General features: G+C 39.8%; 1 protein-coding gene across 1 annotated transcript in view; it reads left to right on the top strand.

Annotated features, from left to right (window-relative positions):
- Window positions 1–23,730, top strand: part of ITPR2 (inositol 1,4,5-trisphosphate receptor type 2) — a 525,336-nt gene that overhangs the window by 124,153 nt on the left and 377,453 nt on the right. The window contains exons 10-11 of the mRNA XM_029205992.1: window positions 7,230–7,274; window positions 19,019–19,170. Coding sequence (XP_029061825.1) covers window positions 7,230–7,274; window positions 19,019–19,170 — 197 coding nt within the window. The remainder of the gene's footprint in view (window positions 1–7,229; window positions 7,275–19,018; window positions 19,171–23,730) is intronic.

Here is a 23,730-nt window from a genome sequence, read left to right as displayed (position 1 = left end):
GCACAACCGTGACTTTCTCTCTCTAGGTGTTCATGATATCACTCTCTCTCTCTCTGCCGCTTTTCTATTCTGACTTAGTCACACTCTCTACCTGACTTCATTCTGGTCCTCTTTGGCCTCTTAAATGAGGACTCCCTTCAGAGCTTAGTGGTGGCTGTTAGCTCTTTCTCTTCTCTGTCACTCACTCCCGTGGCTGCAGTGGGTCGTGACTTCGATCTCGGGTATCCCACTGCCATTGAAACTCAATAACATATCTAAGGTGGAACTGTTTTCCCACAGAGAGTGAATTTTCTTAGCTCTGGGTTAAAAACTTGGGAGTCACGATAAACGTGTTTTTCTCTCTCAGTTTATGCATTCAGGTTCTCCTGACTCTGTCTCTGCAAAATCTTTCGCATCTGCTTTTTCCTTTCCATTTCAGCATTGATATCGTTGGGGCTCTGCCACCTCTTACGTGAACCCCACACTTGGTTACTTTGCTTCTTTCATCATCTGTCTCTGTCTCCTACTAATTATGGCCAAGTGAGGATTTTTAATGCACTGTTTCTGCAGACATTTTCCCAGTGATATTCAAAATCTTTCTGAAGATGCAAACACTTTAGCCTGTGGCAAAAAGCCCCGTTGGCCCGGCCTCTTCCTACCTTGGATCACACCAGTACTCGTTATGGAGGTGGGAAGGAAGTTATATGCTATCAGAACTAAAAGATGTAGCTTTGGAGCCCTCAGACCTGTGCTTCTGAATAACCCTGCCGCTCGCCAGCAGTGTGACTTTGCATGGGGTACTTCACTTGATGCCTCCTCTGGAAAATGGGGCTAAGGGTCCCTTCTAATAGGGTAATTGTATGGGGAAATGAATGAACTTTAAAAGCATATAAAAAGTATTCCGTAAATGACATTTATGGGTCTTCTCTCATCAAGGCTCATTTTCTCACCTATTTGGCATTGGCTCCGCCTGCACTGCCTGTTCTCTTTACCCCCTCTTCCTTCTTCTTCTGTTTTTTTTTTTTTGCAGTTTTAGTTTTTATTTTCTTTTTTAACTTTTATTTTATATTGGAGTGAAGCTGATTTACAATGTTGTGTTAGTTTCAGGTGTACAGCAAAGTGATTTAGTTATACATATACCTATTCTTTTTCAGATTGTTTTCCCATATAGGTTATTACAGAGTATTGAGCAGAGTTCCCTGTGCTATCTAGTAGGTCCTTGTTGAGAATCAATTTTATATAGATAATCTTTCCTTCTCTCCCAGTCATATTGAATAATTCTACCTATCCTTCAAGGCTTCGCTCATATACTACCTTCTCCATGAATAATTCTTCAACAAATTTGCCCACCACAGATCCCTCCTTCTTCTGACCTATATTATTTATAAATTATGCATTCCTGTCTTATATCTCTTGTCACATTCTATTTTGTATTACCGCTAACTGTATTTATGTCTTCTCTTCCCTCCTAGATTGTAAGGTCTTGTGGTCAGGGACCATATTCTCTTTGTCTTTGCTAAAATACCGTATGCCACCATGCTTTGTCCATTATAGATGTTCTATTAAGATTTATTGAGTAAATGATTGAGTAGCATATTAGATCTCTCTCTCTCCAATGCCAGATTTATAACTTATTTTTTAACATAAGGAAACGTTTCCGTTAAAGCCCTAAAAGATTCAGGAACCTCCACATCACTATGTCTTTTTTTCCCCCATCTTTAGAAATGTATTTTTTGGATTCATCCTTAGTCTAATTACTTAATTACTGTGGTTATTATGGTTAGAGTAGGAAATCAGCAGTATAAGTGAAACATATATTAAAGTGTATATTTACTTGGCCTTTGGTTAATTTTGGTGAATTTATGTAGCCATAGATTTGTTTGGGTGCTTCCTCTTCCTCTTTCTCCTTCCTCGTCTTCCTGTTCTTCTCCTCCTTCTCATTATTATTATTATCACTTTAATGAATTTACTGAAGCAATAATCTTATTTATTTTTTAATATTTTTTTAAAAAATTTATCTATTTGGCTGCGTCAGGTCTTAGTTGCGGCACGCGGGATCTTTCATCGCGGTGCCCGGGCTTCTCTCTAGTTGTGGCCCGCGGGCTTATTGCCCCGCAGCACTTGGGATCTTAGTTCCCCGACCAGGGATCGAACCCACGTCCCCGGCATTGGCAGGCGGATTCTTAACCACTGGACCACAAGGGAAGTCCCTGAAATAATAATTTTATATAAAAAAGGCCACATTGCAGCCTGTGAGACACAAGATGAGGCGAAATCTAACTGATCGGCACCGTCTTTAGTATTGTTGCCAAAGACATGAATATATAAAATTTAATGACATGTAATTAGTATGATTAGGCTTTAGTCATAGGCTTTTCTCTTTGGATGAGGACCCTGAGTTCCATGGAGGTTAGGCGACCTTTCCTAAGGCCCATGGCATTTCCTTCCAGACCAGAGTCTGGAATCTGGTTCCACACACATCCCTCAGGAGCTGAACTGGGTGATCCTAAGAGGGTGAAATGTGTGAAGACAATTTTAGAAAGTAACATTGTCTTTAAGGTAGAATATGACCTATGTCTTAAAGGGCATACATGACTCCTGTTTGACTTAGGTACGTTAATTCCTGTTTCTGTACACATTATAGTTATGGATATGTCATGGCTTCCAGCATGAAGTTAATATACTTTACAGTGTCTTTAACCAACTAGTCTAAATGCTTACTGAATGAAAGCTTTGACCATAGGTATATCCTGGTTAAACATGTTACATATCTTTTGAATATAATTTAGCTATAATTTTAGTATGTATCTTTTAATTTAAAAAGAAAAGTCTGAATTCTTCAAACTGAAAACAAAAGAATATAACACAGTGATCCTTTTTTTTTTTAAGTCATTTTATTTTATTTTTATTTGGCTGCACCACACGGCATGTGGGAATCCTAGTTCCCCGATAAGGGATCGAACCTGGGCCCTGGCAGTGAAAGCGCCAATTCCTAACCAGTGGACCGCCAGGGAATTCCCTAAAACAGTGATCCTTGACTAAAAGAGCTAAATAAACCCCTTCTGTGCACTATGCTGACCTTTCATTACTACTGAGTAAAAGTGTGTCTTTTTGAGTTTGATGAATCAGTAGACAGGAGGCCAGTTAAGTCACTGTCTTTTCACTTTCTACCTTTCACTGTTGGATTCCAAAAGCAGGAATAATACTGTTTTGGGACTGATTCGTTTATTCATAATTCAAGGGAATTTAAGGAGCCTGAGGTATGCATCTCCATAGAAAAATAAAATTCAGCCTCAGATCTCCCCAATTGCTGGCCTAGCACCAACAGGCAACTTGTAACTGGATTCCTGTTTTATCATCCCTCCCCCACCCCCGTTGTCTGTCTGCTCTGAAAATTGAAAGACTGCTGTCCAGTGGCTCTTGGACTTGGTTCTGCCTTCCAGCCACTCCTCTCCCACTCACTTTCTGATTTGTTTAACTATTTGTTTAACCACAGTTTAGTTTTGTCTGTTCTTAGATTTCCTATAAATGGAGTCATACCATGTCTGGCTTCTTTCACTTTACAATCGAGATGTAATTGACATATAACATTGTATTAGTTTCAGGTGTACAACATAATGACTTGAGATGTATATATGACATATATCTATATTGACATGATTACCACAGTAAATCTTGATAACATCCATCACCACACATAGTTATAAATTTTTTTTCTTGTGATGAGAACTTTTAAGACCTACTCTCTTAGCAACTTTCAGACATGCAATTCAGTATTATTAAATGTAGTCACCATGCGCCATCACATTACCAGGACTTATTTTCCTATAACTGGAAGTTTGTGCCTTTTGACCCCCTTCCCTGATCTCTTCCACTCCCACCCCTGCCTCTGGTAACCACAAATCTGATCTCTGTTTCTATAAGTTCGTTTTCTGTTTGTTTGTTTGTTTTAGATTCCACATATAACTGAGATCATACAGTATTTGCCTATCTCTGGCTGACTTATTTCACTTAACATGACGCCCTCAAGGTCGATCCATGTTGTTGCAAATGACAGGATTTCCTTCTTTTTTATGGCTGACTAATATTCCATGGTATATATTTCTGGGACCTACCCTTGTTGTGTGCATTGGCAGCCCGTCATTTTATTGCTGACTAGTACTCCATTGTTTGAATACGCCATATTTTGTTCATCCATTCTCCTGTTACATGATATGCATTTTGTCTAAGCCTAATTTCTGGCCCTATTTTATGTCCCTACCATTGTTCCCCCCACCTTTCCCATCATCCTCAAATGAATGTGCCTGTTTTAGTTGATCTTCCTGGAAATCAGGGTTACCTCCGCATACACAGTTCTTTCTTTAGCTGAGGAGAGCTTTATTTTCCATAATCTTTGATTATTGCTTGTATTCCACTGATTTTCTCTTCCTTCTAGTATCCTGGTTGCTCATTAGTTGATACCCCAATCTCTGGTCCTCCGTGACTATTTCCTTTTTCCTAATTTTCATTTCTTTACACCTTTCCTCTATGGTGAAAGATAGCTGTTCCATTTTTATCCTGTGCATCACTCATTTCCAGTAATGTCAACTATGCTTGTTCCTGCTGCTGACATGGACTTTAATTTTGTATTTATGTTCTCATTGTTATTGAGATCCTCCTTAATTTAACTTCTTTTTATATTGTGATTATTTGTTATATTATTTTATTATTTATCTGATTTTTATATTATATTTTTCAGTTCATCTTCTGCTGTCTTCATATGGAGGCAATGTTTACTTGCACTTTCTTGAATATGCCAAACCATTTCCTGAAAAGTTATTTTGTATCATACCATAGATAATATTCAGAAAGACTCTGAGAAAGAATTCCCCCCCATTTAAACATACTTTTTAAGCAGTCCCATGTTGTTTTTTTCCTGCTTTCCTCCCTTATTGTCCTCAGACGAGTGAGCTCCATGCAGAAGCAGAACGGTTGAGTGGACGGTCTTTTTGTTCCATTTCTTTTTTTCTCAGTCCTCTTGCTAAATCTTCAGCTGCAGGGCAGCCTGCAGGGTCCTGATGTACTTCCCAGTTCCAGCAGGTGTCAAGTCTGCGTCCCTGGACTCTCTTGAGGCTGCTTCTCTCCCCGGCCCCTCTGCTATTTTTCCTTTATCGCACAGCGACATTCCAGCCCACAGCAGCTACAGTTCTTTCTCTTCTTTCTGCCCATTTGCTTTCTGAGCTTTGCTGTATCTCTCTGGCCATGAGAAGACAGACAGAGGTAGTGGACAGTGGGGGGGGAGGATGGGGGAAACAATTTTCTGCTCCATCTCACAGCAGCTTCTCAGTGATGGAGAAGCACTTCTGTATAGGTCTTTGGTTGGTGAATACTCGGGGTCTCTGGGTTGGGGGCACATAGTGGAACCGCACCAAGTATCTTCTGAACTGTGTTCACCCGGCCACTAGCTTGAAGTCAGGTTGAGGTTTGCCATGACATGACAAGTGGGGAGTTATTGCCTCTCCCCCAGCACTGTCGGCTTTATAATTACTGTCAATTCATTGATGATTGGGGGTTCAGATGGTTTTCAGCCTTAGTCTTCAATGAGATGGAGAGTGTTTTGCTTTGTTTTTGATCATTTTCAGTACCGTCATTAATATTTAGTGATAAGTTGGGAGGGGCATTCCTCAGAGCTACTAGCCAAGTGTAATGCTGAGAAAGACTCCCAGCCTTACATCTTAAGTGGTGACTTTAATTACCTGGGGTTGTGTATTGTATACACCAACCAATTGACATTAATAGGATTACATTCAATTGGACAACTTGTTATTTTGAGAAAACACCTTCTAAACCAGATGCTTTACAAATGATCAGCGAGGACATCTTTTTGAAACTGTGTATTCAGGTGGGAGTCAGGAGTTACGGATGCTAAGCAGCTGGAAATATGTGGGCCAACAGGCAGCATGTGCAGAGCTCATGCTTTCTCATTGGAATGACCCCTATACTCCGCAGTCCAACCCAGAGACATGTGTTCTTTATTTTTTTTAACATCTTTACTGGAGTATAATTGCTTTACATTGTTGTGTTAGTTTCTGCTGTACAACAAAGTGAATCAGCTATACGTATACATATATTCCCTTATCCCCTCCCTCTTGTGTCTCCCTCTCACCCTCCCTATCCCACCCCTCTAGGTGGTCACAAAGCACCGAGCTGATCTCCCTGGGCTGTGTGGCTGCTTCCCACTAACTATCTATTTTACATTTGGTAGTGTATATATGTCCATGCCACTCTCTCACTTCGTGTCAGGTTACCCTTCCCCCTCCCCGTGTCCTCAAGTCCATTCTCTGTGTCTGCGTCTTTATTCCTGTCCTGCCCCTAGGTTCTTCAGAACCTTTTTTTCTTTTAGATTCCATATATGTATGTTAGCATATGGTATTTGTTTTTCTTTCTGACTTACTTCACTCTGTATGAGAGACTCTAGGTCCATCCACCTCACTACAAATAACTCAATTTCATTTCTTTTTATGTCTGAGTAATATTCCATTGTATATATGTGCCACATCTTCTTTATCCATTCATCTGTCGATGGACACTTAGGTGGCTTCCATGTCCTGGCTATTGTAAATAGAGCTGCAGTGAACATTGTGGTATTATGAATTACCTCTTTTTGAATTATGGTTTTCTCAGGGTATATGCCCAGTAGTGGGATTGCAGGGTCGTATGGTAGTTCTATTTTTAGTTTTTTAAGGAACCTCCATACTGTTCTCTATCTCTCCATCTGTTTGAGACATGTGTTCTTGTTTGTTAGTTTAAATAGTCCTCATGCATTAGCTGACATAGCGGATATATAGATCCTCTTTTGCTTGGCTTTCTTTTCTTGTGTGTATAGCACGTGTGGAGCATGATCTTGAATCATTGTTAAAACTTTCCTTTGGTCTATTTTTAGAAATCGGTGTCTGCATTATTGGTCAATAGCAGATTTTGTGGTGGGCAAAATGAACTCTCTTGAATGCTTCTTAAGAGGTGGTGAGACTGTCAGCTCTCACTTGTTCAAAAATGTCAACTGTTTGATACAAACAAAGGCCATAAATTTGGCATTTTAACTCTTGTCTCCTGCACTAGGGTTTGAAGGTATTTACTAACCGTTTCTTTCTTAGCCTCTTTTTATGTTAAACTTAGTTAAATGTACAATAGTGTACTGGAATTAAAGATCACTGGTCTTGTTAATGTGCTTTTAATAGCAATTCAAAACTAGCTTTGTTTTTTGTTTTTAGCTTAACCCTGATTATCGAGATGCCCAAAATGAAGGAAAAAATGTGGTGAGTAGAATTGGTTTTTTCCCCGTCAAATACAAGCATATTATTTATATTTTATATGAACACATTGAAAAGTTAGTAGAAAATTTGAAGACTAGGGCTCTGAGAGAGATTCTCCAAGTAGAGGCTGTGGATCGAAGATAAAAAGTAAATGATGATTTGGCTTAGATTATAAGAAGATGACCAGAAGTGGGTGTTTAGGGAGATTTCCAGCAACTTGGAGGCCACTTATGACAGACTGCTGAAGGCAGCTGGATTTGGGAGGTATGGTGGGTCTAGGTTTAGTTTTCAGAAGTTCATAGAAATTAGGAAGGAGGAATGGAATTGTGGCATAATATTAAAATAGGACAGCAGAACAATCCTTTTCAATTCAAAATAATTTGGTTTCTATTTATGGGGAGAAATTGAAGTGTTCAGTAACTAGATAATTCTAATTTCTAATAATCTATGGTGTGCTACTCAAAAAAAATTCGCAATCTTATTTTAAACCCAGTTTTCATTTTAAATACTTATTATTATTTATCCTGCTCATCTCATCATAATTTGGAAAGAATATGACTTAACAATGACAACATGATTTAATTCAATAAAAAATTCATAGGGGAAGGGAGTTACCAGTGGGGATGGGGGTGGGTTATGGGTGAAACTGTATGGTGATGGATGGCAACTAGACTTGTGGTGGTGACCACTTTGTAGTATATAAGATGTCGAATTGTTAATGCTGTACACCTGAAACTTATTAAAAAATTCAGAAATTCAGGATATTTTGATGTGATCCAAATAAAGCCTGGATGATGCGCTGGATTTTTTTTGGTGTTTGCTATTATCAATCATTTTTATTATTGTTGTTATATCAATATTTTTGATTACTTCTGCAGCTACTGTCCACTGCCCCATGGTGTCTACTGCCTTTTCTGTGTGTGACTCTCAGCAGGGCTGGATTTCTTTAAAAGCAATTTAGCCAGATATTTTGATATAAAATAGACACAGTCTATCAGTCTATAATACAGTTTTGTTAGGAATTTTGCCATCCCTTTTGGAATGGGTAGGTATTATTACTGCATCACCCCAAATTCTGCTCTTTGATAGAAACTGTTGGAACGTTTCATTAAAATGACTACTGTTTTACATTGGCGCACAGATTTACGTTTTAGGAGGATATGGGGCAGATGGATCAAATAAGAATTTCTGGACCTGAGTCAACCCTGTTTGACTCCTCTCTCCATATGATTATCATGTTTACAATAGAAATAAGCGAAGTATCAGGTCACTGACCCAGGTGAAAACTTTAATTTGTGTCAGAATGTCTTTAAATATAGAAGTAGGTTTGTTAGATCCATTGGATCTTTTATTTATGATTCAGTTTTATCCGTCTGTGTGGGCTTTTCTCCCCCTGGTTTTCAAATAGCTGTAGCAGGACTGTTGGGTCCTTACCTTCCTATGATTTAGGAAAATGCTATCAGTAGCCATGTTTAAAAAGCAAAGTGTGAATCATAGTTTCTTTGGTTCTTCCTATAAGCTTGTCGATGGTCTCAATGGTTTCCGGCCAGAGACCACCAGGAAAATACCCATACAAGTGGCGTTTATAACCCACTGCACACACACTATGGGGAACCGTGCTGCTTCTGAGTAAGAAGGTGTTAGAAAAAACATCTTATAGGAATTGGGCTTGTGCGATTGATTTTGGGGAAGATTTAAAGAAGTGGGGCTTTGCTGTGGACGGGAATGCTGTTAGGAAGAGGAGGTATCTTAATACATTTTATCTGTCGGTAGGGCAGGCTAGGTCTGTAATTGCTAAAGAAGCAGCAGTCGCTCATATTTGCTAGAGGACAGTCATTTTTTGTGGCTTGAACAACGTTCACAGCCTGTCGGTGTTCAGATATGGTCAGGGAGTGGTGTTGTTTCGTCTTGATCCATTCCAGTCATGAAGTGACCTTGTCTGGTGTTGCTGTTTTGTGAAATTGTCCATGTTCACCAGGAGAACACCATGGCCCAGCTTGAGTGTCAGGTCAGCTCCTAGCAACAGCAAGGCCTGGCTCATCCACCAGGCCAGCTGTCGGATGTCGGGGACTGCTTTTCTCTTTGTCAAGGTTCATTTCTGTGATATTCTCTGTGACTTCTTGAGCGTGCTGTCGAGACAGCGGAGCTCTACTGTAGCACCACCATGAACTTGTGTAGCCTTGGACAAGTCAGGTAGCTTTCCTGAGACTCATTTTCTTCACCTGTCTGATAGGATGAGGACGTTTGCCCTACATCTCTCACCTGCATGCCATGGGCATAAAATGCCAGCAGACAAATGGGAAACTCTCTGAATAAAAGATGTTAGTAGGCTAAAAATGTAAGTTGTTTCTATTCAAAGGTCATCATATCAAAGCTTCAAATTGTGCAATTGAATTAAATCTCTGGCTCATCTCCTTTTGGCTACATACCCTTTGGAGATGCTACCGATCATTCTGGGCAGAGCTGAGTGGGAGAATACAGTGAATGAAGGGTTATGGAGCAGCACAGAGCATATAAATAAGTAATAAATCCATGGTGAAGTTTACTCTGTGTTAATCAAGCTTTTGATTAGACTTGCTAAATATTTTTCCTTTGTGTTCCGAAGTACAGTTTCTTTATCCTCCTCTAACGGTGAGAAAGAGGACTCTTCTGTTTAAGCAGTGTTACTAGCAATACTTTAATTGCATACAACATAGGTGGGATTGCTTTTGCTGTAGAATTTTATGACTGGATCTCATCTGTCATCTCAGAGACACATCCAACTGGAGACATCTGATTTCCTTCTCTCTAAAACCCCTAGCTTGAAAGTAAATAAAACTGAGAATATGGAACAGTAAAGCTAACAATATGGCTTCTCGTTTTATACGCCGTTTACCATCTAGCAATGATGATGTTTCTGTCTAAAAAAGAAAACAGAGGAGCGTTTAGAGTGTAGCCTGTGAAAAATGAAATCAGTTTCCCAAAACAATGCTATCTCACCTCAGATCTGGGTTCCAGTAACACTGAGTTCCCTGTGACCACGCTAATTATTTTCTTTCCTAATTTTCCCTATGTTGTCTATTTAATATCCAGTTAATATTTTTCCTGTAATTTAGAAACCTTTATCAAATGTTGCCTTCCATTTTTGAAGTTTCAGAGGTTAATGGATAATACTGCTGAAATGAGGCGGAGTGTGTCAGAGCTCCCATTAAGACCCAAATAGCTGTATTTATTCTACAAAGAAGTCTATTATTTCCAATCTTACAAATGTACAGCATCCACAGGGACCCTGTAAATATTGGAACTGTATCAAGCCCAGCTGGGAACCTGAAAGTCGTTAGTTTTTTTTCTCCGTGAAAACTGGCATCTTTTCAAATGGCTCTTTGAAGGAGATTTTTCTGGAATTTCACCACCCGTTTTAACATTGCCTTATTTTTGTGGAATGTGATCTTTCCAGGGGTTGTCTTTTGTCCGTGCTGGGGATCTTCAGCCTCAGCAATACTGATATACTGATATTCGGGCCGGATCATTCTTGGTTGTGGTCGGGCTGTTCTCTGCATTGTAGGATGTTTAGCAGCATCTCTGGACTCTACTCATTAGAGACCAGGAGTGGTCTCCCTGTTCTCCATCCCCCATCCCCCGCCCAAGCTGTGGCAACTAAAAGTGTTTCTGGAAATTGCCAAACGTCTCTGGGGAGCCAAACTCTCTCCCTTTGAGAACCATCCGTCTTTGTGCAAAAACATACGTTAAACAGAAATGTTCTAGGAAGCATGAAACTTTGCTGAACTAGACTTGAAAATTCTGTTCTGTAGAATTTTTCTTTTGGGGGAGGGTACCAGATCCTGAAAGAAGACCCGCACATTTCTTTGTGTTTTACTATGTATTCATCAGTGGTAAGATGATAAGGAAAAGAAAGAAAAAAGGGTCATATTGGGAATTAGTTTGAGAGCACCCGATTGTCAAGGAACCGTGGCAAGAGAAGAAGGGTTTGCAGCTTTAAATGGCAGGGTTGTGTCTGTTCCATAAAGTCTGCAGTGAGAGCCCCAGAGGGTCTGGACCAAAACACAGATGCCTACACAAAGTTATGCTGCCGTGGCCACAGGTCTGAATCGGCCCTGAAAACGCAGACATTGTTTCTTACCGAATGTCTCTGGCTCTTCACAGCAGAATTGCTACGTGATGTCTCTGCTGAAAATGCGATGACTCACAAATGAGGCAACAGAGAAGGTGTAACAGGAGGCTCCCTGCTGTGCGCCGCGGGCAGGGCCCCCAGGAGCTAGAGAAGCTGGCGAGCCATTAGCATCCTCTGGCTTCTCGTACGGGATTTTCAATTTGTATAATCTGCGAGGCTGTGTGCCTTTCCTTCCAAGTGAAAATGCTAGTTTTCTAAAAGCCCAGCAGACTAGGTTAACATTCTGCAGCCCTTCATTCCCTAAATTGAGAGTGTTTTGGAGACTGAGATGCTGTTAAATTTCACACCTGTTTAAGCTCTGTTGTACCTTAATGTCTTTTCATGATGCAAAGAGGGAGGGCAGTGTGCTTCTGTAATTCTCTGCAGAGAACTAGTGTTTTGGGGTCTTTTTTCTTACTTAAAAAGAGATGTGGGTTTGTAAACAAAAGTCACAAGCACACGATTTTGAACGGAACTGCCTTCATATTGTAGAAATATAATATTAATTTTCTTGATATTGAAGCTTGATCCATTTATTTAAAAACTGTATGCTTATAACTCATTATTCATATTTTATTTAAAAAATTCCAAGGGGCTGGCTTGAAGTTTACTGTCAAACTGCTATGACAGCTTGTTAAGCAAATTAACAGAGTACAAGAGATTAATAGCAGAATGCTTAAGACTATAGCACTGTTTTAAAAAACTTCTAAATGTGTTAGGAGCTCTTATTCACACATAAACAACTGTTATGCTATTTATAAATGGAACTTATCTATTCATTAAAGCTTTTTTCCTCAAAGACCTAAGCAAATTATTTGGGGGTACATTCCACTTATCCTAGGTAATTAAAATTAAACCACAGCTCTTAAATAGTATGAGTAACTTAGAGTGACCTCTTTTAGCTAGCCCTAATAAGTGAGGTTTCTCTATGGAAAAGATTTTTATTTTTCACTGTAAGAGTGTCAAAATAGAGAGGTCTTTTGACTATTCTTATCAGGATCCCACGGGGAGATATTACCAAGGGGGATGGGGTAGGAGGGCAATCTCTTGGAACCTGAATCTGCTCGCCTTTTATAAGTCTAGAAAATTCATTTTATTAGCCTTTCAAAAGGGGGAAAAGGACAGTGCATACAGGAGGATTGATTCCACGAAATGAATTCACAAATGACTGATGTATAAACCACAGTGCCAACTGTCAGTTGCTAAGTAGATCTAAATCCTTGGGTCAGTTAGTGCATTTTCCCTGAAGGAAAATCTATATCAAAAGCTAAATTATGATTAGAAGATTGGCGTGGAGAGCTCAGGAAATTAGATGACACACATGCCTTTCAGGGATATGGAATTCCTCCAGGAAAACTGGAATACTAATTTGTTTCATCTACCCTAGCCTGCGGTGAGAGAAACTGTCAAATTCTTGTTCATTGACTCTCTGTTTGTTTAGGTTACATGCTTATCTTCTGTTAATAAAGCCTTTCTTCAAATATGGTTCAACGTAATTGATTAGATTTTATTTTCCTTAGCTAAAATCATATTTTAATTGTGCCTTTCTAATACTCCATTTAAACCACTTGTGCTCAAATCCCTGTGCCTACATATTCACAAAAATCCTTTGAGTTTTTTTCTACAACTGACTGATCTCGTCCATTATTTCTGCATTCTTACATTCTGAGGCAATCTTCCCTCACATGTATTAATAACACTCATTATGTTGGTGGCTCTTTCTTTTGGCTGCAGTAGCATTGCCAAATCCAGAAAAGAGCTCTTTCATAATATTTCTTTGTGACTGTAACTCTCCTCGTCTGTTTCCCCCCAAGTTTTCATGTTAAGATGTAATAAACAGCAAACTTCCTTTTCTTTCTTTTAGAATTAGCACTTCCTCTTCTTAAATCTCTCCCTTCCTCTTTCTCTGCCTTCTTCCTCATCATAGTGATTATTATCCTCAATTTCAGACGTCACCACCATTTTTACCATAGGGAAGGAGTTCATAGCTGCACGTGGTATTCTCCTGGGCCCTATGTAAGAAGATTGTGTAGATCTTCTTAAGACCTTCCTGACTCAGTTGTTTGGGGTCAGGCAGAAGTGTGATTCCTGTGTCACCATTACATTTCAGAGCCTTCATGGAAGACTGCGCCTTTGCTATCCCTATCTTAGTATAACACTTGGATTTTCATGTTGAGCTGCATGGCAGAGATCAACGCAACAGCACACTTGTTTTTCATTGTTTTAGTTAGTTTGTTCATTCGTTTGTTCCTTCCCTCCCTCCCCCTCTGTCTCCCCGTCTCTCCCATCTTTCCTCCCTCCCCCCTCTCTTTTCTTTTCTTTCCTCCCTTCCTTCAGTAGCTTTATTGAGATATAGTTTACATACCATAAGAATTCTCATGTTTAGAATTACAGATCAGTGGTTTTTAGTATATTCACAGAGTTGTAAAACCATAACCACTATCTAATTTTAGAACATTTTTACCGCCCCCAAAAGAAAGCCTGTATCCACTAGCAGCCCCTGGCAACCTAGATCTACTGTCTCTATGAGTTTGCCTTTTCTGGACATTTCATCGGTGGAATCATGCAATATATGGCCTTTCTTTCATGGCTTCTTTCACTTAGCATAATGTTTTTAAGGTGCATGCAGGTTGTACCATGTATCTGTACTTCATTCCTTTCATGGCCAAATAATATTCCATTTGGTGCATGTACCACATTTTGTTTATCCATCATTTGGATGATGGTTATTTCTACTTTCTGGCTTTTGTAAATAAAGCTGCTATGAACATTCAGTGCAAGTTTCTGTGGGGTCATATACTTTCATTTCTCTCGGGTAGATACCTAGAATTAGAATTGCTGGTTATATGTTTAACATTTTGAGGAACTGCCCAACTCTTCCTAAGTGGCTATACCATTTTGTGTTCCTCTAGCAATATATGAGTGTTACAGTTTCTCCACATCTTAACGCTTGTTATTGTCTGTGTCTTTGACTATAACTATCCTAGTACATTTTCCTAATTAGTAATGATATTGAGCACCTTTGCATGTGCTTCTTGGCCATTTGTATGTCTTCTATGGAGAAATGTCGTCGCATCCTTTCCTCAATTTTTATTTATCTATCTATCTATCTATCTATCTATTTATTTATTTATTTATGGCTGTGTTGGGTCTTTGTTGCTGTGTGTGGGCTTTCTCTAGTTGCGGCGAGTGGGGGCTACTCTTAGTTGTGGTGCACGGGCTTCTCATTGTGGTGGCTTCTCTTGTTGTGGAGCACGGGCTGTAGGTGCACGGGCTTCAGTAGTTGTGCCACGCAGGCTGTGTAGTTGTGGCTCTTGGGCTCTAGAGCGCAGGCTCAGTAGTGGTGGTGCATAGGATTAGTTGCTCCGTGGCATGTGGGATCTTCCCGGACCAGGAATCGAACCCATGTCCCCTGCATTGGCAGGCAGATTCTTAACCACTGCACCACCAGCAAAGTCCCTTCTCAATTTTTAATTGGGTTATTTGTCTTTACAGCTATTCAGTTGTAAGTGTTCTTTATATATTCTGGATACAAGTCCCTTATCAGATATATAATTTACAAATATTTTCTCTGACTATTTTTTTTTAATAGACACTTTTTAAAGAGAGTTTTAGATGCATAGCAAAATCCAGTGGAAGGTACAGAGGGTTCCCACATACCCCTGCCAGCACACAAGTACAGCCTACTATCAACATTCCTCACCAGAGGGGTACATTTGTTACACTGGTAAACCTGCCTTGACACATCATTATCACCCAAAGTTCATAGTTTACATTAGGGTTCTCTCTCAGTGTTGTACATTCTATCAGTTTGACAAAAGTATAATGATATGTATCCACCATTATAGGATCATACAGAATAGTTACACTGCCTTTAAACTCCTCTGTGTTTTTCCTATTCATCCCTCCCTCCCCCAATCCCTGGCAGTATATTCACAGTATATTTTTATTGTGTCCATAAGTTTGCTTTTTCCAAATCATATTTGGAATCACACAGTGTGTAGCTTTTTCACACTGGCTTCTTTCAAGATGCATTTAAGATTTCTTTGTGTCTTTTCATAACTTGATGGCTCATTTATTTTTAGTGCTGAATAGCATTCCATTGTTTGGATGTCCCACAGTTTATTTACCTACTCACCTACTGAAAGATTTCTTGGTTGCTTCTAAGTTTTGGTAGTTATGAATAATGCTGCGGTGCAAGTTTTTCTGTGCACATAGCTTTTCAGTTCATTTGGGTAAATAACAAGGAGCATGATTGCTGAATCATATGGTATGGAATGTGTTTTGTTTTGTGTAAAACCACTAAACTGTCTTCCATGGTGGCTGTACCATTTTGCATTCCCACCAGCAATGAATGAGAGTTCATGTTGCTCCACATCCTCGTCAGCATTTGGTGTTGTCAGTGTTTTGGATTTTGGCCATTCTAATAGGTGTATATGGTATCTCATTGTTTTGAGTGATATCTCATTAGAGAATTTGCTATTCCCTAATGACATTTGATGTTGAGCATCTTTTCATGTATATATTTACCACCTGTATGTCATCTTCGGTGAAGTGCCTGTTCAGGTCTTTTGCCCATTTAAAAATTGGATTATTTGTTTTATTATTATTGAATTTTAAGAGTTCTTTGTACATTTTGGACACCAGTTCTTTATCAGATATGTCTTTTGCAATAGTTTTCTCCAAGTCTGTGGTTCATCTTCTCATTCTTTTGAGAGTGTCTTTCACAGAGCAGAAGAAACCCGTTTTCATGAAAACCAGTTTATCAATTATTTCTTTCATGGAAATTGCCTTTGGTGTCATATTTTTCTTGTACACTGCTATTTTTCTTCTAGTGTCCACACTCATTTCCCTTTCTTTCTCCCTCCCTCATTCCTACTTTCTCGCTCCAGCTATTTCTCTTTCTTTAGACTCTTTCTCCCAACCCACTGTGAGAGTTGAAATATAGGAAATAAACAAAACTGTACAAAGGCTGTCTAAATTTCAGTAGGGAATAATTAAAGACTAATGTTTTCAAGACCCAAAGGAGTAAATTACAAGTTATAGTATTTCACTAGACTAGCTGCTGCCAGAGACTTATTTGGAAGAAGTCTTTTTAGCTCACAGATGATCTATAAAGATCCCTCCCAAGCTTGATATTCCATGAGCCTAAGCTGTTATGTTACCCAGGCAGCCTTCTTTCCCGACTTATTTGTCTGGCCAGACTACTCTTATTGGGTTATTTAAAGACATTTAGGTTTTCCTCTCTCAGGATGTGATGGTGTTTTTGCCCTTCAAAGACTGTTGTCTTTAGTTCACAGACTTCCATGCCCTCAACGCAGATCACTGTGAATCACTGTGAAATGGGTCTCCTGACCCATGAGAATTTTTTCAGAAGACCTAAAGAAGGTTCTTTTTTTAAAAAAAATAAATTTATTTATTTTATTTGTTTATTTTTGGCTGCATTGGGTCTTTGTTGCGGCGCACGGGCTTTCTCCAGTTGTGGCGAGTGGGGGCTACTCTTTGTTGCGGTGGGCGGGCTTCTCATTGCGGTGGCTTCTCATGTTGTGGAGCACGGGCTCTGGGCGTGCGGGCTTCGGTAGTTGTGGCATGCGGGCTCAGTAGTTGTGGCTCGCGGGCTCTAGAGCACAGGCTCAGTAGTTATGGCGCACAGGCTTAGTTGCTCCGCGACATGTGGGATCTTCCCGGACCAGGGCTCGAACCCGTGTCCCCTGCATTGGCAGGCGGATTCTTAACCACTGTGCCACCAGGGAAGGAGGTTCTTAACCGTGAGTTCATGCCTGCCCTTTGAGGAGTGACTAATTCAGTGCTTAAGGGCTGCAGACCAGGCTGCTGGCTTTGGTTAATTTGGACTGAGGCGTGGCTAGTTGAATATGGGGTTGAGCATTCACTATAGCACCCACTGCTCCCCTTGCCTTCCTCTTCCCCCCTCCTTTTTCCCTTTTTATTCCCTCCTCTCCACTTCCTCTCCCTCCTTCCTCTCTCCCTCTTCTTCCCTCCCTCTTTTTCTACTCTGGTCCTCCCCGCTCTCCATCCTCTTTCCTTTGCTTCTTCCCTCATCCTTCATCTCCTGTAGGTAACTGCACTCATGTCTTTATTTAAAGGAAATAATGCTCATCTTCCTCTCTCTTAAACTTTTGTGGTAAGATTAGTGAGAACAGTCAAGGGAATGGTTTTGGTATTGTGAGAACTTTTATATCAATTCAGAAGTGGGGTTTACTTACTGCTTTTGCATTTCCTTCTCTCCTATTTCCCTACACTCACTTCTAGTGTATAGTAAGTTAAGTATACCTTTTTCTGATGAATGAACACAGTTCACATTTGCTGGTAAGAAACAACTGTTATGGGGGTTAAACCACCTGGGGAGAGTTTTCCAGACCCCTGTCTTCATATAAGTCTGAGCTTAGATCTCTGCAGAAAACATATAAATCAGAGATGACAAGAGCTACCAGATACTGCTGGCCTATGTGAGATTTAGCAGATAGCAATCCTGTTCCTTCTTAAGAACACTAGCAGTTCCTCTGCCCATTCACAGTTAACTGGTGCTACCAATTTGTGCACCATTTACAGAAGACACCAGCATGAAACTGCAAGGGTTCACTGACCCAAGGAAAATGATTTTCACAGTCTTGGGATGGAGCTTCAAGTGAATGTTTTGGAATGACCAGGTGTAGTATTTCACTGTCATGGCAGCCTTTAAAGAAATGCTTGTCTTTGGATATGGATGGCTTTCATTTGCCTTTGAGCACCCCTTCCCACCTATTTTCTTTCAACTACCTGTGATGGTACAATGACAGTTTTTCTCTCTCATTTTCAAATTTAATTTGATTTAATAATTATATATAAGTAATTATATTTATGTACTTTACTACCAAGCTTATATTACATTTGCTGTATCATGTTTTGGTTTTCTTATACATCAGATTCTTCCATGGGACGCTGGAACTTGGGGAAGTTCGAGTGAAAATACATAACCATCAGTCTTGTGTTGTTTTTTGCTTAAAATGGTAGGAGTGTGCTAGAAATATTGACTGAGTTTCACATCATCTGAAGGCTTCTATTCCATTTGATTTCACTTTATATGCCATTATAGTATGTTCTGGGATCTAATGGAATGAGCTGATGAACTGAATGGGAATGTTGCTGTTGATTCCCCCTCCCTCCAAGTTAATATCCCAATGATTTTTGGGAGTTAGGCAGGAGCTCTGAAACATTTCCATGCTTACTCTTTAATTTACGAACTCTAGATGATTCAACACACTACTTCTTCTCTGTGTTTGTTTTAAATGTGGAATGGTCAAAATTACTACTGTGATAATAGGTTTAATACCAGGGAAGGGATCAAAACTATTGTGACTCTTAGTGCCTTGATAATTTGCCCAGGTCAAATCATCCCTCTGGAATGTGTGACTTATCACTGTTAATAATAATCACCTGAAAGGCTCTCAGGCCCGATCTGCTTTTTCTGGATGATGTGAACTGGACATCACTATAATCCAATGAAGAAATAAATGCAAATTTAAAACTGATCTTCCAATTAATTGGAGAGTTTAGTAGGAAACATATTAAAGTAAAAAACCTTGTACTTCCTCAACAGAGAGATGGAGATCTTCCAACTGCAAAGAAGAAACGCCAGGCAGGGGAGAAGATCATGTACACTTTGGTCTCAGTCCCACATGGAAATGACATTGCATCCCTTTTTGAACTGGATGCCACAACTCTTCAGAGAGCGGACTGCCTGGTCCCAAGGTAAAAAAAAATATGGTTAAACAATAGTGTTTCTCTGAATAATTTTACTGGCAGGTAAGGAATAAAAATCATAATCTTAGTATAATTTTTGTGATATAAAGAGAGCAAGCATAAGTGAAGAACAAGAGTTAAAAAAAATCATTCCTCTTTTGTGAGTAGATTAACATAGTTTGTTTTATTCTTAAAAATAATTCAAATGTGCAGGAGAAAAGAAATTCTGAAAAATTCATAAGAATCATTTATTCTTATTACTTATATGGCCTGTGGTTACTAAAATAAAAAATGATCTAGAAGCATTTCCATTAATAGTCATGGCATTTATTTTTATTATGTCAAATTAAAAATTTCATTCACTCATCATCCACTTGTTCATTTATTTAGTCATTCAGTCAACAAATCTTTTTTAAAAAAATTATTTTATTTATTTGGCTGTGTTGGTTCTTAGCTGCAGCACTCCGGATCTTTGTTGTGGCATGTGGGATCTTTTGTTGTGGTGCACGGGCTCCTTGTTGTGGTGCACGGGGCTCCTTGTTGCGGCCCACGGGCTTCTCTCTAGTTGTGGCAGGGGCTGCAGAGCGTGGGCTCAGTAGTTGCGGCATGTGGGCTTAGTTGCCTCACCGCATGTGGGATCTTAGTTCCCCGACCAGGGATCAAACCTGCGTCCCCTGCATTGGAAGGTGGATTCTTAAGCACTGGACCACCAGGGAAGTCCTTCCGTCAACAAACCTTTACTGAACATCAGTTCCATTCCAGGCATTGCCCTTGGCATTGGGAAGAAAACCATGAGCAAACTGGTTATGAACTTAAATTCAGATGGGAGTGGGAGGCAATAAACAAATAAACATAAAATATAAGGTCAGGTAATAAGAACGCTTTGAAGAAAAATTGAAGAGTATGGGGAGTTCTATTATGAGACCTCCCGATTTAGGACATTCAAGAAAAGATCTGAATGATTTGAAGGGTCAGATCCTCTCCATATGGGAGAAGTCTTTCAAGCAGCAGGAACACAAAGTGGAAGAATCTTGAGATTTACTAGGTGTCCTGAAGGACCAGCTAAGAGACCAGTCGGCCCCCAGTGAGGGAGGGGAAAGGAGATTGTTAATGAAGGAGTCAGAACTTAATGTAAGAGAGTATTTTACACTCTTTCACTTCGATTTGATTATTTTAATTAAGATTTTTTTGTTTTGCCTAGAGCTGTCTACTTTCCAACAATAGCACTCTGATGTGATCTCTAGATGCATAGGGGAGTTTTGCCCATATATTCAGGTCTAGTGGAATGGTTCTAAATTGTCCTTGGTACAGCATGATTGTCTCGGCCTTGGGCAGATGGCAGTGGTTAGGCTGAAGGTACCTGCTCAAAATGCAGACATTATTGTGTAGGTTACTTTCAGGGGAGGTAAAAAGTTGCTGTACTAACACTGCCAAGAAACACTGCTCCTTGGACTTCCTCGGCTATTTCATGGCTGTTCTCATTCATGAGAAATGTAGCTCAGCACACGGCCATACCACCCTGAATGTGCCCAGTCTTGTCTGATCTTGGAAGCTAAGCAGAGTCGGACCTGGTTTATACTTGGATGGGAGAAATGTAGCTGAATCTTGGCCTTATATGAGCCATCTCTCGCTCTGTTGTACCAATAGAAGCCTGTAAAGAAATACCCTCTGAAGGTTTGGCCTGATGCAGGTCTTTGACCTTCTCTTCTGAGTATTGCATCTTAATAAATCCTTACTCTGACTATGCATTTTAGATTTTAACTCAGCAAGAATAGAGTCCTTCTTGAACTCTAACCAAGAAAGTGTGCTTAGGGAAATGATAGAAAGATCTTACTCTAATGTGACTAGACCCAAGACAAGCCCCTGAGCCTCACTTTATGTGGACGGTTTCATCTATTCCTGTTTCAGAACTGCTGAAGCCCTTCTCAGTATCGAACAGAATTTTGTATTAACATAGATTCATTTGTCATTAATTGTTTTAAAGCTAACACTAATTAACACTTAATAATGACTACTATTATAACTCTGAAGTGCTGGCTGTGTGCTAAGCACTATGTCAGCTTCTTTATAAATGTCTTATTTAATGCTGGCAGCAACTCTTACAGATCAGGAACTAAGGACTTAGAGCAGTGCTTTTCAAGTTGGCTCTAAACTGGAATCACCTGGGCAGCATTGAGCCCTCTCCATGCTCTGGCCACACCAAGACCAGTGAAATCAGAGTCTTGGGGGCAGGATGCAGGCTTTACTTTTAAAAATCAGTACCCAGGTGATTCCAATGGGGGGTCAAATCCTTCTCAAACTTTACACTCTGTAGTGCTTCTCACACTTTAATGTGTACTGAACCACCTGGGGATCTAATGGCAGCTCAGATTCTGATCTGCTTGGTCTAGGGTGGGGTCTGAGGTCTGCATTGCTAACAGACCCTCAGATAATGCTGATGCTCCTGATTTGTGGACTAGACTTTTAAGTATCAAGGGCTTGGAGCAGGGGTTCCCAGTCTTCGGTGCGCGTTGGAATATCTGGGGATCTTTAAAAAGTACTGATGCCTCCTCTTACTCCCAGACATCCTGATTTAAATGGTGTGCGGTGCAGCTTGGGCAATAGGGTTGTAAAAGCTCTCCAGGTGATTCTAACGTGTAGCCAAGTTGGGGAACCACTGGCTCAGTGTGATTAGGTTGATTGATCCTTGTCGAGCTCATGAAGTGGAATTTGATCCTGGATTGTGTGAACTCAAAATCTGTACTCTTAACCATTATGCTACTGTGCCTTCATAGCTTAGACATTCAGATTATATCGAGATGTTAACAATGGATTTAAGTGGTGTGGGTCCTAAAGAGTTACTCATTTCCAAAATTCTTGGAAATTGCGGGTTATTATGCTCAAGTATAGTCTCTTTAGCTTGGAACCCAGCCATCTAGGTTGACTCCATAAGCAGCTATAGAAGGTCCAGGAGTAAGAATAGGGGGAACGACGCAGAGCTGAATAAGCTATGGCCCCACTTTCCAGATGCTTAAAATATCAATACAATGAGGAAGATAACTGAGTCCAAGTGACATCTCCTGTATAATTCCATGCAGAAGATAAGTGGTAATACAGAGGTATTTCAGGATTGGACCTTTGCTGATTATTTGGACAAGGATTGGACCTTTGCTGTTTTAGATTTTTGAAGCAATCTCTTTTTCTTTTTTTGCACTTAATTTATTTGAAACTTTGTTCACGTCTTGCTAAAGCATTCTAATATTTCGTTCCAAGTGTGATAGCGGTATAGCAGGCACCGCTGTGCAGGGCAACAGAACATCTATTACAAACATACCGTGTTTCACAGTGCTTTCCCCTGGAAGAGCAGACTCTATACTTTCTGGCGGCATTTTTTTTAGTCCTGTGGGTATTATTTCCTCTAGAATATGTTCTTTTATTTTACCTGATAGTCCACAAGGTGGATCTTTGCGGGGGTCTCTTTTAGAAACACCACGAGAGGGACCAGGTGTGGGACTACCACTGCATTCACCAAAATGGTCAGTTACCCATTCTCTAGCTACTGCTAACAAAAATTGCTTGTAAGACATTTTATTCAGTGCATTAACTCAGTCTCTATTTTATCTACTTTTATGAATGAGAAGAATCATGATGTTTGAGAATGAATCTCTTTCCCTGAAGTCCTTGGCGTTTTATTTGATTTTCTCTTATTGGCCTTAATGCTTTCTGCCTCATGTTATATGACTTATTTATCTTATCTTTCCTACTGAACTTTCAGCAACTTGAAGGCAGAGAACTTACCTCAGTGGTTTTCTTTTAATAGACACTTTATCCATTTTGTTAAAGAAATAATGATAATAGATTCACCAAAAAATGATAATATTTGAGCTGGATGAAGCTCTAGTTGTCCTTTCTTATGCACTCTCTCTCAGTTCACATATAGTTGATTCTTATTATTTCTGGAACATGAATTAGCAAATACTGACCCATTGCTTCTAAGGGAAATGCAGAGTTAGGTTCCTGCAAGCCTCTGGGCACAATATTTTTGTCAATCAATCAATACTCAACCTTATTTTATATGTGTTTTTGTTTAAAGACACCTTATTTAATATATATTGTTTCCATAGCGTTGAATTCGCCGCCATCATCACTATAACTCATGCCTGAATGAAGCATCTCTTACATGAGTTATTTTCTCCGTAATGCACATCACAGTCTTGCTCTATAGGAACACAAGACAGCACTTCAGCACTATGCTTAGGACTGTTTTAAACAATGAATTCACTAACAATAGATAGTGAAAAACATGGCGCCAGGCAGACCACAGAAAGACACTTGTTGACAGTATGAGAGCAGAAACAAGAAGGAAGAGCATCGTGTTGTTCAGCCTCACTGGGAATGTGAGTGGCAGGGAATCAAATTTTTTGCCACTCCGTGTATGTCTGAGAATGACTTCCAAAGTGGCCCAAGTATTGATTTTGGGGTTACGGATAAATTTTTGTGAGTGGGCAAATTCACAGGTATGGAATCTGCGATTAGTGCGGATCCACTGCACTATGTACGCAAATTCACAGGTATGGAATCTGCGATTAG

The sequence above is a fragment of the Monodon monoceros genome, unplaced genomic scaffold (genome assembly GCF_005190385.1).
Source record: "Monodon monoceros isolate NGI ecotype Baffin Bay Population unplaced genomic scaffold, NGI_Narwhal_1 Super_Scaffold_6, whole genome shotgun sequence".
NCBI classification, from domain to species: Eukaryota; Metazoa; Chordata; class Mammalia; order Artiodactyla; family Monodontidae; genus Monodon; species Monodon monoceros.
The sequence above is the reverse complement of the archived record's forward strand: the minus strand, read 5'-3'. Positions and strand labels throughout refer to the sequence as shown.